This window comes from Portunus trituberculatus, chromosome 30, assembly GCF_017591435.1.
Source record: "Portunus trituberculatus isolate SZX2019 chromosome 30, ASM1759143v1, whole genome shotgun sequence".
In the NCBI taxonomy this organism is placed as follows: Eukaryota; Metazoa; Arthropoda; class Malacostraca; order Decapoda; family Portunidae; genus Portunus; species Portunus trituberculatus.
In genome coordinates, this window is record NC_059284.1 from 9193889 (window position 1) to 9211122 (window position 17234).

Below are 17234 nucleotides of genomic sequence, written 5' to 3' on the forward strand. Positions count from 1 at the left end.
GCGTGGATTTCTGGTGCACTTGACTGTGGGAATCGCGTCAGGTGAATATCTGAGGATGAAATGTTACTCACGCACACTCAAAACTCGTGGCGTTGGTTGAGGTATAGTGTTAGGGTTAGATAAGATTGCTTGGTCATTGCTTATTTTTCCACATGGGTTCAGACCTGAATATGTTAGTTATGCATGACAAGGAATAGTTAGGGAGTAAGTACGACCACTGGCTGCCGTTCAAATGCTAGGCATATTTTGGAACGCTGTGGGTTCTCATGACTGTATCTAAAGCACGCTGAAGTAATTAATCAGGCTATCATGAGTGTTTCTTCACACTGATGAATCCTAGCGAAAAAATCACGGGAATTATTAAAATCTTCTTGAATGTTCATTACTTTCCACTAGATTTTGTCATAAAAGCGATTAAGACAGACGCTTAAATATCTGAAAATTCGTTCCTGCATTTTCTCGGATAAATGACGCAGAAGCTGACTATTGACGCGCAGATATTTTAGGGCAAGTCATGACTGCCCAATCTAATCATTCCGTTTGTGTAGTGGTGACGTAACTAGACGGTTGTTGGTACTAATGGTCTTTATATCAATGTGATTATATACATAGGCAGTGAGAAGTGGAGGTGGCCAGCAGGATGCCTATGTGTGCCCAGTTGCATCAAGTTGCCTTATGTTCCATTCATTCCACTCTACGCAACATAACTCCCATTAAAAATTTATCTTCACTGTATAAGAAGACACGTGATAGTGAAGAACACAAACGTATGATAATAAGAAGCAGGAATGTTGGTATGCGAGGATGATCTTCAGCCTCTGTAAGACACGCGCCGCTGCTTATGAATGGAACCAAGTGCAGGTGAGAGATTTCAGAAGACGGTTGGCTCAGAGTACGAATTTTCTTGTGAATACTCTTACCACAAAAAAATATGAGATGGTATGAATGGATCCATAGCCTGCCAACTGGCAGTGCAGGATCAGGCACATAGCAAGATAGCAGAGTAGTAAACCTTCACCCAGCTGCAGCAATCTGTGCCCTGATTGGCTCCACTGATGCCAATGTTGTCAGTGCCATGCAGTATGTCACGCTGAACAGTGCAAGCGATCTCCAGGTCCATTTTGAAGAAAATGTATTTATAATATTAATATAGACTTAGTTTAGGAACTTTTCTTATCATCTCGTGAATCTATTCATACAGGTAGAAGTACATACAATAATGGCCATGGTACGAGTAAGAAAGGAAAGCACAACAGCTGTCATGATGAGGTAAATTTACCTGCCATGAGTGAATGCCTTTTTAGCCCACCAGCTCCTGTGCGCGCAGCATAACTGCACAGTGCCACGGTGGCCTTCCCTACTGTTGATAGTGGTGATGTAAACATACAACTGGTAACAGAAGTCTTTAATTAGAAATTTCTCTGCAACAAATTCTAGCAATACACAGACTAAAAGTTTTCAGTGAACACACCCCGCCAAAGATATAAGTACTTCACGAAAAGTGGTAAACGTTTCTTCCACAGACTGATGCCTCCGTCTGTTTGATTCAACGAAATTTTTTTTTTTATCATGAGTAGAGCTAGATGTGAATGTGAGCCCAGTTTTGTTTTGTTTTTATCATTATCTGTATCGGGGAAATTGCTGTATTTCGTTGTGGGTCAGTGCGTAACTTCAATTTTAGTACTTTTTATTTTTGTTAGTTACAATCATTTGTCAATTCAGTACTGAATTGTATACCCATAAATAGATAAAATTCTTGATAATTTCATAAGAGTAGCTGCTCCGCTTCCCTCCCTCCCTGGTCAGGCAATGTCTGTCCAAGTCTGGATGACTGCGTGGTCAGTTGGTATGGGGAAGCACGATCCTCTATTCCCCAGTCTCCTCAGTCTCCCAGTCACTTTTCACGCATGGGCAGTCTGGTGTTCCTTGTAGGTCGGTGTACAGTGCAAGGAGAAGCAAACTTATATTCATGTAGAAACATTCATTGCTGCATAATCAGTTTGAATCACGAGGAGAGAAGAGGAACAAGATGGTGGGAGATGCTCAGGGCAGCGCAGAACAGTCAGTCTGAGGCGTGTACTCGAAGGAGCTGATGTCAATGCCCCAGCGAGTGAAGGCAGAGAGGGCGATGTTGAGCTCTTCTTCAGAAAGCATATGACGCCCTAGCACCCACGCCTGGTCCATGTGACGCAGCCCGATCAGGTTGAGGCAGGAATACACGGCGGAGTAGGTCTCGTAGTCTGTCTCCAGCACGTCGTAAGCACCCACGAAGGGAACTAAGAAAATAGGAGAAGGGATTAAACACACACACACACACACAAGCATGGTGGTGCCACGAAAATTTAGGTCAACGAGAAGAAGAAGAAGAAAAAAAAAAAGGATGGTGCAGTTACAGAACAAAGACACGTATAGCCTGCCATGTGTTTATTCTAATAGGTAGAAGAGAACTACACATATGAATACAAGAGGTCAGTGTTAATAATAATACTTCTCGTACTCTGAACCATTATGTGTCTAGTGAGGGAGAGAGATGGACGAAATAAGAGTAGGGTAAGATTTAGGTGAAGTCTTACCTGAAGTGGGTCACAGGAAGGAGAAACTAAAAATTACATATGGTGAAGGAACGAGCAAGGCAAAAGGATCAGAGGGAAGCCGCGGGAGAATTTTAAACTATAATACGATGATGCCTCACAGGTGCAGGGAAAGGTGGTCAAGAGCAGCCACGTATCTCTTGCCGACTTGCTGGCCGCACTGATCCATTGCAACATTCTAGCGAGTTTTCACCGGATATTATAGACGAGACTCCCAACCCTATGGCGTATACTTTTCCTTAGTCATCAGTGTTTAGCATAATAGAAAAGGTATTTGAATCGCTAGCTGCGTGTAAGTTTATTTATTTATTTATTATTATTATTATTATACTAATATTATTGTTATTATTATTATTATCATCATCATCATCATCGTCATTATCATCATCATCATCATCATCATTATCATTATCTACTACTACTACTACTACTACGACTGCTACTACGACTTCTACTACGACTGCTACTACTACTACTACTACTACTACTACTAATGCTACTGTTACTGCTACTGCTACTACTACTACTACTACTACTACTACTACTACTACTAGGCGATTACTACTACTGCTACAACAACAACAGCAACAACAACAACAACAACAACAACAACAACAACAACAACAACAACAACAACTACTACTACTACTACTACTACTACTACTACTACTACTACTACTACTACTACTACTACGACTCTTACCACCACCACCACCACTACCATTAGTTACATGTGTAATGAAGACGGCGAGAGACGAAGGCAACGTTTAACTGCTACTCGAGAGAGGTTAAGAAGGAAAGTGTAGGTCAGTTAGAAAAATCAAGCAGTTTCCGTTTGGATGAAATTGGAGTATACTAACCTGTAAGTATGCGAGTATCCTGAGGTGTTGCTTATGCTGCTATCACATTTTAACTACTTTTCTGAGCGAGTGGTTTGTGGTGACTGGTTTATAGTGCTCTGCTGTCCCTCGCCACACTTACCGCCGTCCAGGTGAAGGGCGAGGGATCCGGGTACGTCTGTCAGCTCCACGTAGCCGAAGATTTCCGAGAACGTGCCGTCAGCCTCCAGTCCAGCGTTGTGCACGCCGACCGTTCCGTCCCCTGCAGGACACGCACGCACAAATAAGCGACTATATATAGATAGCTTCGTTAATTTTCTTTCGACGCGATGGGGGTTGTGATGCATATTTTGGAATGAGTCTTTCTTATCTCTGAATTCAGGTTTAATTAAACCTATTAGGTGTATTTTTTTCTTTGTTTATTTTTATTCTTTTTTTTTTTCTGTGATCTCGGGGATGTGAAATTTTTGTTTTGACTTTTATGCATATTGTCTTGTCTTATTACCTAAGCAGTGTGTAATTTGAGACGTTCGTGCTTATTGGTGACATGTGACTATCTGGTGATGTTTATATAGTGTGTGTGTGTGTGTGTGTGTGTGTGTGTGTGTGTGTGTGTGTTTTCGTTACTGCTGTAATCGTATGAAGGTTAGCAGGTACTTCTGAAGGGAGGGGGACAGTGTTAGCAGCACAGACTCACCTCTGTCTGAATACTCGGCATAGTTGCAGGTCTGATTTATCTGGTACGAGGTGGGGAATCGTGCGTTTTCCAACCATTTCCCCAAGTACTGCAGAAAGATTCCTCGTTATGATAATCTCGATCACCGGCAGCGACTTGAAAATTTTTGTCACCTTTCATTATTGATGAATTACAATACAGAGTTTATTGTCAGTGAAATTCAAGTTATATAGTGAAGATTATTTCTTACTAACGAATAATTTGAGTCATTTGTAAGTATAGAATAATGCTCCTCTTGACACTCGACACGAGTCAAAAGTGTTTCTGCGTCAACACTTACCGGTTCCACCTCGAAGTCTGTTTTGGGGATGAACTCTGGACACTTGCCGGGCTTGAGCACCTGGCCGAAACAAAGCCCAAAGCCGGCCACGCACAGCAACAGTACTCGCAGCATCGCGTTCAAGCAATAGTGGGTAGTGAGAGTTTGGGATGCGTGCCCGTAAGGAGAATGACGGTATATATATATAAGCCGTGGTGTTCTTGAATAACATGACGGGTTGTGTAAGGCACAGGAAAGCGTATACTCCTGGCACACTTGACTGTGGGAACTGTGTCAGGTGAATGTCCGAAGACGAAAAAAAAAAAAAAATTACGCATGCTCTTCAGTGTTCCTCGTCATTTACCTACTTTAACGATTCAAGTATTTGCGGTATCAAAATACTTCTTGGTGGTGGGTCTCTTTTAGAAGTGAGGGTGAGGGTTTTCTACCATACAATGCTTCACGTGCAATAAGTTGGTGTTGGTCTGGGGAATCGCACTTTTCTTTATGGGAATTCACAGGTGCAGCTTCTCCAGTCAGTGAGATTGATACCCAGCCTGATTTCACACAGGGAGCACATGACCAGCCTGGACGATGGCACAGCGATTTGGTGTCAATAATTGCTGCTCATATGTGTAGTGTTAGTTTTGACACACACACATATATATATATATATATATATATATATATATATATATATATATATATATATATATATATATATATATATATATACTCTAATTACTCACATTTTTTATATTTCAGGATTGATTAAAAAAATTTCTTCAAAGATAAAAGAAAAGGTCTTCAGATAAGTGCTTATAGAGTATTGGCGGTGGATGTGAACTGTTGAGACGGGATGAAGCACGAAGATGTGGTAGTTAAGGTAATGGTAGTAGCAGTGGTGGTAGAGGTAATCATAATAGTAGTAGTGGTGTGGGTGGTAATCAGAGCAGTGTATAAACAATATGCCTTTATTCTTTGGTTACACACATCATGGTCCCATCTGAAGTAATTACAAAACTTTAAATTTCATAGTAAGTCTGGAATAAATCAAAATATTCACTTCATACATTCTGCCTTGCTTTTAACACACACACACACATACACACACACACACACACACACACACACACGCGTAGTGTAGTGGTTAGCACGCTTGACTCACACTCGAGAGGGTCCGGGTTCGAGTCCCGGAGGCGGCGAGGCAAATGTGTAGCCCCTGTTCACCTAGTAGTAAATAGGTATGGGATGTAACTCGAGGGGTTGTGGCCTCGCTTTCCCGGTGTGTGGAGTGTGTTGTGGTCTCAGTCCTACCCAAAGATCGGTCTATGAGCTCTGAGCTCGCTCCGTTATGGGGAAGACTGGCTGGGTGACCAGCAGGCGACCGAGATGAATTACACACACACAATTCAAGATCACCAACTAGAGACAAGAGAAAGCAGATAACAATTAACACCTCTGCTTAGTATCTCTTGGCAAACATGAAAGAAAAGATCAAATGGTCATCTTGTAATCTCTTTAGTTGTGATCAGTAGTGGCTTAACATGCTGCACTCTTCCCACTGTGTCTTGAGGTCACTAATTGTCAGTTTCCTCGGCTTATAATTTGTTTGTAATCTTGATTCTGCATAGAGATTGTCAGTATATATAAAGTGCAGAAAGCTAGCAGGAGCAATAACACAGTGGAAGGAGTGGGAGACATTATTCAACTTCTAACCACAACTGTACATATTTAAATGACTTTCATCAATTGTCCATTATCATCTGACAAATAATTGTGCTAGTCAGAGGTAGTGACATTTATAGATAAGCAACTGTTTTCCATTAATAACTAATGTTTATGTTGTAAAGGACAGGTTAGGTTCATCCTGTTACTAAATTTACTGATCTCACTAATTTCCACATTCCACAGAAAGGCCACACTTGTGTATACTTGTATATCACATGTTAAGAAGCTTCTTTCTCTTTTGCCTATTTTTCTTTTTATCAGACAATGCAAAGACTGTCACTGCCACAGTACAACAGTTGTAGTGTGATGATTTAGTAATCAGCTGTTATATTCAAGGATGATTATCTCAAATAGAAGATGGGAGACGCAACGGCATTTTGGATGTGCAGCGTAACTTCTTGAACTTTAGAACGACCCACACTAGATTGTACTACAATCACTCTTCCTCCATTATGCCTCCATGCAGATCATCAGATATAAATCAGAAGTTCATCTATGCTACACTAGCCAGTGAGATACTTCCTTCCATAGAACAATGCCTTTTTCTCAAATGCTGCTGATTTGATGGGACTGTTTGGCACATAGAAGGGATTCATTGAGTGCTGAAAGGTTAAGAAAAGTAGAAATTAATTAAGAAACTTAGAAAAAGTATCAATAGCAATCTTTCCTTTATGCAGGTCAAATTTAAATATAAATGTCTTTTTACAACAGTTTTAAACATAAATTGAACTATTTCATTTCCTTGACTTAGTTAATTGTAATAAACAACCACACAAACACCTGTGAATGAATGAATGCATGAATGAGTAGCAAGGACTGGCCTTGTGCACCAGCTTCATCTCAGGTGGTAAGAGCATCAAAACACTACTAATGCTATCCATTTCACAGGGACTGTCTGCTGGTGTGCAGACTGAACTGACAATGTAGCAGTGGACACATGGCTTCATAACAACTAGAAACACTACACCCACCTTGATGTAGGTCTCGTACATCTCCATGAAGAAGTTTTTGATGCCATCATCATTTTTTACATCATGGAGGCAGATAAGTCTTATCCTTCCAGCCGTCACAAATGCAGACACGTACCTTATCAAGAAAAACAAAGGTTAGATGACACTACAGTACCTCGCCATAATAGACACTTCAGAGATGAGGGGATGTCCGTTACTGTTAATTGTTAGTTACTGAGAGAGAGATTTGTCTGTGAGGTCCTTAACTGCTTCCCCTTTTTTTGGGTAATTTATTTTTTTTTAATAATGTTAAAAAATATTTTGAACATTCAAACCACTATTCTGAAGTAAGAGAGTTAATTATAAAAGATGTTCACTTGATCTAAAATAATGTAAAAATATTTTGAGCATTCAAACCACAGTTCTGAAATAAGAGAGTTAATTATTAAAGAGGTTCACTTGATCTAACACTTCTTACATATGCAGTCTCACTATGGACTATCATCCTGCTGCAAGCCAGCCACATAGCCACCCTCACAGTCAATCCAAGGCAGTAATTTACAATGTGAACAAGTACTTATTAAGAGAGAGAGAGAGAGAGAGAGAGAGAGAGAGAGAGAGAGAGAGAGAGAGAGAGAGAGAGAGAGAGAGAGAGAGAGAGAGAGAGAGAGAGAGAGAGAGAGAGAGAGAGAGAGAGAGAGAGAGAGAGCCCTCCTCTCCTTTCTCTCTCTCTCTCAGCAAATTCTGTTACCAGTAGGTACCACTGCATTCCTATTGTGTAAGCTCCTCTTCTCTTCCCTATTACTTTCTGTATCATCATTTTCATTCCAAAGCTGGATGCTGTGTCTAGGTGCGTAATGACTTGACTTGCATTATTACCCACACCCTTGAATCTTCCGAGTTTCCTAACATCTAGCTATGACTAAAGTCACTCTGAAACTAAATTTATCTTTGCTGTATACCTCTTACCATATTCCTATGACTACTAAACTTTCAAAGTGGATCATATGTGGTCTCTGTCCTTTGCAGATATCTCCATTCTCAAAGACTCCAAAGCTCAACACCAGCTTTGGCTTTTCTCTCTCTTCACTGACCATCCTGGTGAGCTACCCTTTAACTTGTAGTCTAAGTGAGAGGTATACAGCACAGATAAATATGGTTTGAGAGCAGAGTAATCATACCCAGATGGTAGGAAACTAAGGTCATAATGCACAGATGCAGTACGCAGGTTTGGAATTAAAATGAGGAAAGAGAGAGAAAGTAAGAAGGAACAGAAAAGGTGCTACTATTAGTTGCTTCACACACCTGTGTTTCAGTGAGGAAAAGATGATAAGATTTAGTAAAGAAAAGGTGGTGTTCTACAGATTAAAAATTAGATCTAGGACTTATGAATGTTACAGAAGCTGATGAAGAAAAGTTGAGAGGAGTGTCAAGACATTAAATTAAGGATTGATACCATGAGAGGAGTCTGACCTGGAGACATTTATGGTCCCCTCTACCCAGAAAGGGACACCACTCCGAGGCTCTTGGCTGGTCTCCATCTTACATAAAAAAGTCTCACCATTCATTGAATTTGTCCACCAGGCGGAGGTACATATTGGTGGTGGTCCACATGCTCTCGTCTACAAGGTCCAGCGCAGCATGAGCAATGAACTGGTTGAGGTGGCGATGGTCCTCCTTCTATGGAGTGAAAATGACACAGTAAGTGGAAAGCAAATTACATCAGATGCACAACACAAGTAAGGCTTAGTTTTATTAATGAGACAAAATTTATGTACATAAAGTTCATTTCTTCCCCTCTCTAATAACCCCTAAATCATTCACAATTGTTTTCCTTCCTGCTGTTGTTCACCTTGGGCTCCTTATTGGTGGGCACAAACTCCATCTCAAACATTGGGTTGTCTTGATGCCCCACAATGGCAAAGTAGTAATTCCCAGACACTGCCATGTTCACTCAGACCTGCAGGGAAAACAATAATCTATTCATTTATGAAGGGAAAGTGTAAAGAACACATCAAGTATGTCCATCAATTCAGATACTGATACGCTACACTTGGAAGACTTACTGAATAAAGCAACTACGCATATAATTGTGCAATGTCCACTGCTCTTGTTTTTTTACGTAATATCAGTATTGTGAAACCAAACCCAAACTAAACATTTATGTAAAAATTTTATCCAACAAGAGAAATTTACCTTCAGAAACCAAGGAATCATTCTGGAAGAAATAAAAACAATGGAATGTATAAGTCATCTTTATTTATGATTTTTGTTCAGTGTTATTTTGATATTCTGCAGGAACGCGACTCTCCTGAGGCGACACAATAGGTACCACCAATGCTTCCTTCACAGCAAATAGGTCAGTGTCTGCCAAGGGTACAGCTTGAGTGATTCAACTAATTAAAAAATATCAGATGAGAGGCGCATTCTTCTCCCAAGATTTATTACATTGTTCACAACAATTCCTTCAATTCAACACGAATGGAATCTTGCACATTTACAGCTCAACGAACTGGTTTGTGCATTAAGAATGTAAACATCAACGCAGCAATTATAAAACTAGACTTAGGAGTGTAACAGCATCTTTCTGGAAATGCTCGGCCATATCCTGCCTCGGCCCCATGCTGGCAGTAGTTCAAAGAGCACCCGAGTCACTAGGCACAGAGGGTTAAGTATTCTCCTGCCCACCACAGTACCTTCCTCAGGCTGCCTCAAAGCATGACAACTCATTCCTCTGTCCATTACAAATGTAAACTGCTCCAAGTGGCACTGGAAACAACACTATGTACTGGATTTGCTAGCATACATGTAAGACATTTCCTATCTTACATACTTTTTAGAAAATAATAATCATTATAGGTACACAGTTGAAAGGTGAACTGTTATAATTTGTTTCCAGGTAAAAATATTTGCATTCAATATGCCATCATATTCAGTACATAGTTCCTTGTCAGATACCTTGTAGAAACACTAAAACTCCACACAAATCTACTGCAAAGATCTTACATATGCAGGAGGAATAAATAAGAATGACCTGACAAACAAAATGATCTAAGTACATGATGCAACATATATTAATTTTGTACTTCTATTAAGATGATCCTCCATCCTATCAAGCAAAACCATGTACTGAGTCCCATTTCAGACAGACTTTCACTTCCATTTATGCCAAGTCACATATACAATTGACAACTAAAATGTGTCCCACAGCTGCACTCTGCATTGATGAGAGAAAGCCTCCATGAGACACGCTGGCCTTGTGTATGTGACCTTGATGACTGGACAATGAAAGCTGTCATGAGGGTTTTGCTACATGATGAACATTACTTCTACAGCAGCTAATAGTTGTCATGGACCCTGGTATCAAGGCACTGGTGGGGGAGTAATGATGCTGGTTAATTCTGTTTTATAGATGGCTCATCACCCGAAGGAGGTTTGTCACCACTGACTTACTCCACTGAAGCAATTTTATGATAAAAACTTCATTGCTACAGAATCTACAATTACCTTCCATTATATCTAGTGTCATCATCTCTTCCAGCAGTTACTACATTTTCTACAATGTACTATGCAGCACTAACACATGTAAAAATTTCCATGTGCACTTCCAAAAACAAAAATTAAATTGTATTCTTCAAATGAAAGCAAAGTTTCATAAAATAATGTGAATAGTATGCAATAAAAGATTACAACTGCTGGCTGAGAACTTTCAAACCTAAGACATGAAGAATGACTCAAGAAAGACAACCCATCAATATGTTTAACAAGAATCTCCAAGGAAGCGAGTGACTATCATACCCTGGATTTCATGAGCACCAACACTCTTGGGGGAGCAACACACAAACCTTAATCAGAAACACACCCACATCAACTTGACCTAAGATCAACCTGGCAATCTGCACCAATTCATAGGAACTAACTAGGCCTGAAAAATGGGATCACGAAGCAGGATAAACTGACAGTCCACCAGCCAGCCAGCATGTACGCCAGCTGGGAAAGGTAAACTGACAAGCCTTGCTGGGTAGCACGTTCCTTCTCATGAGAGTAATAAATAATAAAACACTGAATTACAGAAATGTCTTACCACCTAACCCAGAGCCCCAGACTAGATAACCACCCCTGTCTCCCTTTGTTACTACCTTCAACTGCCACCATCTAACCCAGCCCCAGAAAAAAAATAAAAAATAAATAAATAAAAAAAAAACAAATAAAAAAGCTACTGTGGCACAAACAGCACAAAAAGTGAGCGTTACACTGGGGGACACAACAAAAGGCAACATGTAAATACGGGCAAGTATTAGTGCAGAGAGAGAGAGAGAGAGAGAGAGAGAGAGAGAGAGAGAGAGAGAGAGAGAGAGAGAGAGAGAGAGAGAGAGAGAGAGAGAGAGAGAGAGAGAGAGAGAGAGAGAGAGAGAGAGAGAGATAATAATTACACCAAGCTCACTAATGAGGGAGGAGGTGGCAGGGCAAGCCAAGACAGTGCACTCCACGGTGCAAAGACTGGCGTGGCGGCGGTGGCTTGATTCCACCGTTAGCTTTCACTACTCACCCTGTGGCTGGAAATTGCTAAATTATCCATCATACTAAAACTTTGTGTCAAGAAAAGCAAAGTAAACAGCATGGCCCCACATGATGCAGAAGCCCACGGCACCACCCTCAATACGACACCCTGCAGGCTCTCAAGGCCCGTGACACACACAGGCCACACATATAAGTAAATGAAAGGCATTGTAAAATTAACATTAATCATGGAACTAACTCAAAACTAGGCATGAGGTCAGCAAATCACAAAACTTACCACAACTTGGTACCACATTAAATACATATTAGGAAAAACACCTTATCAAGGTTTAAAACATTAGCCTCTTACCACCAACTCAGTGTACTATTATGTTGGTAAATATAAACATCACAAATCATTACTGCCAGACTGACAGACTACCTTTACACGTCCTGCACCAGAGGTTCTTAATCTTGTTCCCTAGAAATGACTGACTTATAAATGCAGATCTGACTGCAAACCATCAAAGAATTCAAGGTACTCGTACTTTTGATCATTGTAGTCAAACTTTTACCCCAGTCCACCAAGTCTCTCACAACTGGGTTTGATCCTTTCAGCCATCTACTGCACACTGCATGGTGGCTCTAGCAGAGTCCACAGGTGTCTGCAATCTCAGTATGACCTTAATTTCATGATAATCACTGCAAGTCAGCAGAAAAAAAAAATGGAGATGGAATACAGTGAATATCTACTAAAGTATTAACAGACTGCAGTGTAAATCTGATGTCAAAGCATCCAGCAGCATTCTGGCAATAATGACACAGGTTAATACTTTCTTATCCAACCCAGAAGTCCATAACCAACTTCAATCACAATTCAAAACACACACTCCTATTATGCATCAGGCAGAAAATCTATGTAAAATAAATTAAGAAGCACATATACAACATCTTAAATCATAATGTACTGTTAACACAGTCAGCAATGGTCTTCATCAATGGTGTACATATAAATAACATTTTTGTATGTCTGAGGACTTAAAAATCTTTTAAAATAGAATGCATCTGACTCCTTATCAAGTATTATGCATTGCAATATATATATAGTATATACATATACATATTACCTTTAAATAGTAACCACAAAATAGCCTCTGTAAAAATAGGTAAACTTGAACGCACCAGGCCAGGCAGCCCAGTTGAGGCCAAGACCCACGCCAGACAGGAGATAGTAAAACATGTTGTACCTGAACACACAACCATTGGGGTCCACGTGACACAACACCAAGAGGGACCAACAACCTTGGGAGTTACATAAAATAACCAGAGCAGAGAGAAGGAAGAAAGGTACCGAAGAGCGAGAAACAACCACTGCGGGTCCCTGTCTTAAAGAGTAGCCAATCATCACAAACTCACAACCTGTCGTTTTGACCCTGGCCCTTCAGAGCACCAGCTAATCAATATCACCGTTAGTAGCACCAGCGAGGTTGAGGGCCCCACCGCCACCGCTGCCACCACCCTCCCGGCCTGAACGCAGCAGTTTCAGCCGTAGGTTCCAATACTGGCACTGGAAGGTGTGCGCCTGTAACTCCTTCTCCAACAGTCGCATCCGCAGCTCATGCTCGCGCTGTTCCAGCTGGAGGCGCTGCGTCACCAACCGAGAGCTGAGCAGCCGCTCTTCACTCTCTGCCTCACCCAGCACTGGGGAGGCTGGCTGCTCTGGGCCGGGAGCTGTGCTGTGTCCCCTGGCCTTGGAGGAAAGTCCATTGGACTTCCTGCTAGAGCGCATGCTGGAGCCCTTGGCTGTGCTGTGCTGGTGCTTGGAAGGCACCATCTTTTTGAGGCTGGGCATGGGCTTGAGAGCAGCCTGGACGGGTGAGGTACCCGGGGAGGCAGATTCCTGACTGGAGTTCCCCAGTGCACCTGATGGGTTAGGTATGTTGGTAATGGAGAGGCAGGAGGCCAGACCCTTGGGTAGGATAGGAATTTCCTGTGACGAAACATTAACGGAAGCAGTAGCTGACTGTCCCTTTTTCTTCACGTGCATGACTTTAGTGCATGACGGAATGCTGTATGGGAAGTTGTTACTATTGTTATTGATGCTGCTGCTACTCTTGCTGGCTGAACCACTACTACTTTTGCTGGCTTTCTTTCCTGGAGAACGCTTGTGTGCAGCAGCCAGCAGAAGGCTGGACAGTTTTGGGGACTCCTGCCGTGCCTTTTTGAGAGCTGGCTCTCTCTCTTCCTCCCCAGCAGGTTCACCACACTGCCAGACATCCTCAGTCACTGCCTCATAATCTGTGTGAGGGAAAGATGGAATTCAGTTTCAGGACACTAACTTACTTACATCTTAATAAAAAACAACTCTGTTCCCCTGAAGAAGCCCAAAGCAAAACTGGTCTGGAATAAGCTCAACTCCTCTCACTCCTCCACTAATATATACTTTACTGAGATGCTCAATTCAGAATGCATAAAAAAATCACAAAATCAGTCCAGCACATCTTTCTAATCTAGACTGGAATGAAGAGATGAGCCTTCATCATACTCATCACTTTGGACAAAGGTGCTAAACATCTGCATCACCCAACAATGACCACCACAGCAAAGCCAAGCTTCACTGTCACTTGATTCTCTCACTTACTTTATAAACTGTATTTTGAAACACTGAGAAATACAGTATATACACATACTAGTCCTCTATCTGCTGACCTATCATTAAAAAAAAAATGGCTGTTGTGCAGATAATAAGTGGTGGGCAAGAATTAACACTAAAATCAAATATTGTTGAATCCACCTTATTAAATCCAGAACTGAATCCAATTTAAAAGGATTCAAGTCTCCCACTGCTGCCAATATGACAGATGACGGTCTGTCACACTGGTATTGATCACAGAGAGCTAGAGATTAAACTACAGAGAGACCAACTTCCATCTCTCACCTGCCAGGCCAGAGCATGAAGCCAATGCTTCTACCCATCACTAGCTAGAGGAAATTACTGTGAATCGACATAGCCACTCATTCCTGTTAGCCTATCATCAAACTACTGTGATGACATAAAGCAAAACTACTGCATTAAAGCAATAGGATGGTAGTTTGAGGGATAAGAATGGTCACCCTTTTTAGGAACAAGTTTAATGTTGGCAAACTTCAAGCAAGAAGAAAAGGTAGATGTAGATAGACAGAGTTGGAAGAGTTTGATGAGGTAGGCAAGGTGCAAGCATGGAGGTACAGTTTTTGAAAACAACATCCATAAGCCTTCTGAGGGTTTACACCAGCGAGAGCATGGAAAACATCATTGCGATGAATTCTACTAGATAGCATGAGTAAGTCAGAATGAGGAGCATTCTAATGGGTAGCAAGAAATGAGATTTTACTATGAGAAATAAGGTAACAACGTCATATTAATTTCTTAGCCTTGCCAGTTAGGTTAGGCTAAGTTAATCTACAAGTTACATCAGTTAGGTTAAAAACAAATATCTACCCTGTACCAATTGATGTGACATAAGACAAGACATGCAGCAGCAGCAGCAGTGGCACTCACCTGAGGCAAAGTGGAAGGTTTCCTGGTCCGGCGGCTCCATCTTGATGCCCGATTCACCCTCGTCCTCCGCCTTCATCTCCGTCTTGAACATTTCCTTCTCGGCCTGCTTGGCACGATACTTCATATTATCCCAGCACTTGCGTAGCTCCTTCTCCGTGCGTACCATGATGTTCTCTGTGCTGTTGTACTCCTCCACGATCTGCTGCCACACATTTTGCTTCTCCAGGTAAATCTCTCTTGTTCTGCTCCGTGTGTCCACAATGTTGCGGTACTTGTTGATGATTCCCACCAGCACTGAGCGCTCTGCCTCAGTGAAGATGTTTCGGTGAGTCAGCACCCCATTTGACATGTTCTTCAGCACTGGGTAGGCATAGTTGGTCGGCTCCACTGTAGTGATCACCTCCAGGGGAAGGTCGGCCAACGGGTATGCCTCACCCTCCATGGAGTAGCCTCCACCCCCACTATTGTACTCCCTCCCTTGGCCCTCCTCAGTATCATCACCACCGCCACCACTGTTCCTTGCATCCCCAGGGTCAGACTTGGCAGAGTGCTCAGAGTCATCCTCGCCACTGCCATCACTGTCTGAGGAAGAGGAGTCCTCGGCCTCTCCCTTGCTGTGTTCCTCCTGCTCTTCCTCTGACTCTCTCCCGTTCTCCACAGTATCTCCGTGCTTGCTCTCACCCTCACTGTCCTCGCTGCCCGAGGGCGAGGACGACCGCTCGGCCCCGGGCTCCTCCATACTCCACACGAGGTTCACCTCACAAGGCCTCAACCCTCAGGCCTCCACCTGGCACTGGCTGCCGCTCGAGCCTCCTCTGGCGCCAGCTGGGGAGGGCCGCGGGCGGTCTTGCCTCATCCTGAGGCGGGACTTTCCTTATCCTTGACCCGAAGGACTTGCCCCTCGAAGGGACCTGCAGCACAACAAGCCACACACACTCAGGCAGCTCGGGGGGAGGATAACTCGCAGGAAATATCCTTAACAATGTTTGTGGCGGGGCAGGAGGGCACAGGGGAAGAGTGGAGGGGTGCAGGTGTCACTTAATATGGCGCTGGGTGAAAGGAAAGTGTGGCGCCTCGTCCTCATTGGTCGAGGAGCAGCTCGAGGGAGCCGCCAGCCAATCAGCGCCAAGGACCTCCCACTCGACCCGGGATCTTAACACCATTTTTCCCGTTGCTACGCTCTACACACAGGACTTTGCACCACACCGACAACTCTGTAGGACCATTTCGTCGTTATAAAATAAGTGAACCACCTACCAGGGACACAGAGGGGGTAATTAGGGCGAAAGATATGATCCGTGTCAGCTTTCTCCGATTATTCTCGGCCTTGGCCCGTGACGTCACTGCCCGGCCCGCAGCCACCGCGCGCAGGCCGCACGGGGTGACATTACCACGCGCCTCAAGTTCCCCTTGTCATCATGCCATGTTACCTTACTCAAACTAACATTTGTATTTTGATAACTGAAAAGTAATAAGTAATAAATATAAGAAGTAATGAATAAAGATATGTCATCAGACTTTTAAGAAAAAGGAAGAAAATCAATAGTTAAAATGTAGGTTCAAATCTACTAACAGGTATTTATTATTATCATTATTATTATTTCACTATATAGAGTACACACAATTATAAATACAGCCTCTGTATTTTCTCTGAATTTGTTCACCATATTTACCTACCACAACTGTTGCTGTTTGACCTACAAAAGAAATGGCGCGAGATTTCCTGCAGAAATATCAATTATTTCTTACTAGTTACTACGATGATAAATAAAAAGACTACTATCCTTTGGTTACACACACGCACACACTCCAATCCTGAAGCCTCTTACTGATCGCATGAAGTGTTATGACAGCGGATACATCTGTATTCATGCTTATGAATTATAATTTTTTTTTTTTCCTTTTGCATCCTTCAGGAATCACGCAGAAAGCCTTATAAGGCTTTCTGAATGCCCTGTTGTTATTTAAGGCTTCTAAATTAAGTTATTTCAGCATCAATTATATAAAACTTCCCATGTAATTACTAAGCCCTATTCTTCACTCAGCTGTAGGCTACATCTCTCCCGCCTACATGTACGTATTATACA

The 17234-nt window shown here is 42.2% G+C and overlaps 3 protein-coding genes and 1 long non-coding RNA gene across 5 annotated transcripts; 1 reads left to right on the forward strand and 3 right to left on the reverse strand.

The window, feature by feature from the left end:
* Nucleotides 1-60: 60 nt before the first annotated feature.
* On the forward strand, nt 61-10804 carry LOC123510681. 2 transcript variants are annotated; one of them, XR_006676574.1, is made up of 3 exons: nt 61-861; nt 7045-8807; nt 10317-10804. It is a non-coding gene; the product is annotated as an uncharacterized LOC123510681 (long non-coding RNA). The 2 variants fall into 2 exon arrangements; XR_006676575.1 differs by lacking the exon at nt 61-861 and adding an exon at nt 5189-5311.
* Nucleotides 1391-4633, reverse strand: LOC123510679 (apolipoprotein D-like). The gene is made up of 4 exons (XM_045265993.1): nt 4447-4633; nt 4128-4215; nt 3573-3692; nt 1391-2276 (listed from the first exon to the last, which is right to left on the reverse strand). Exons 1-4 carry the CDS (start codon nt 4558-4560, stop codon nt 2044-2046), a joined length of 555 nt encoding a protein of 184 aa, XP_045121928.1. The 5' UTR covers nt 4561-4633; the 3' UTR covers nt 1391-2043.
* LOC123510680 (trafficking protein particle complex subunit 2-like) lies at nt 5650-16560 on the reverse strand. Its single transcript, XM_045265994.1, has 5 exons — nt 16405-16560; nt 8959-9066; nt 8668-8786; nt 7128-7242; nt 5650-6758 (listed from the first exon to the last, which is right to left on the reverse strand). The coding sequence occupies exons 2-5, from the start codon at nt 9052-9054 to the stop codon at nt 6660-6662; spliced, it is 429 nt and encodes a 142-aa protein (XP_045121929.1). The 5' UTR covers nt 9055-9066; nt 16405-16560; the 3' UTR covers nt 5650-6659.
* LOC123510676 lies at nt 9349-16398 on the reverse strand. The gene is made up of 2 exons (XM_045265989.1): nt 15148-16398; nt 9349-13904 (listed from the first exon to the last, which is right to left on the reverse strand). The coding sequence occupies exons 1-2, from the start codon at nt 15884-15886 to the stop codon at nt 13060-13062; spliced, it is 1584 nt and encodes a 527-aa protein (XP_045121924.1). The 5' UTR covers nt 15887-16398; the 3' UTR covers nt 9349-13059.
* Nucleotides 16561-17234: the final 674 nt, after the last annotated feature.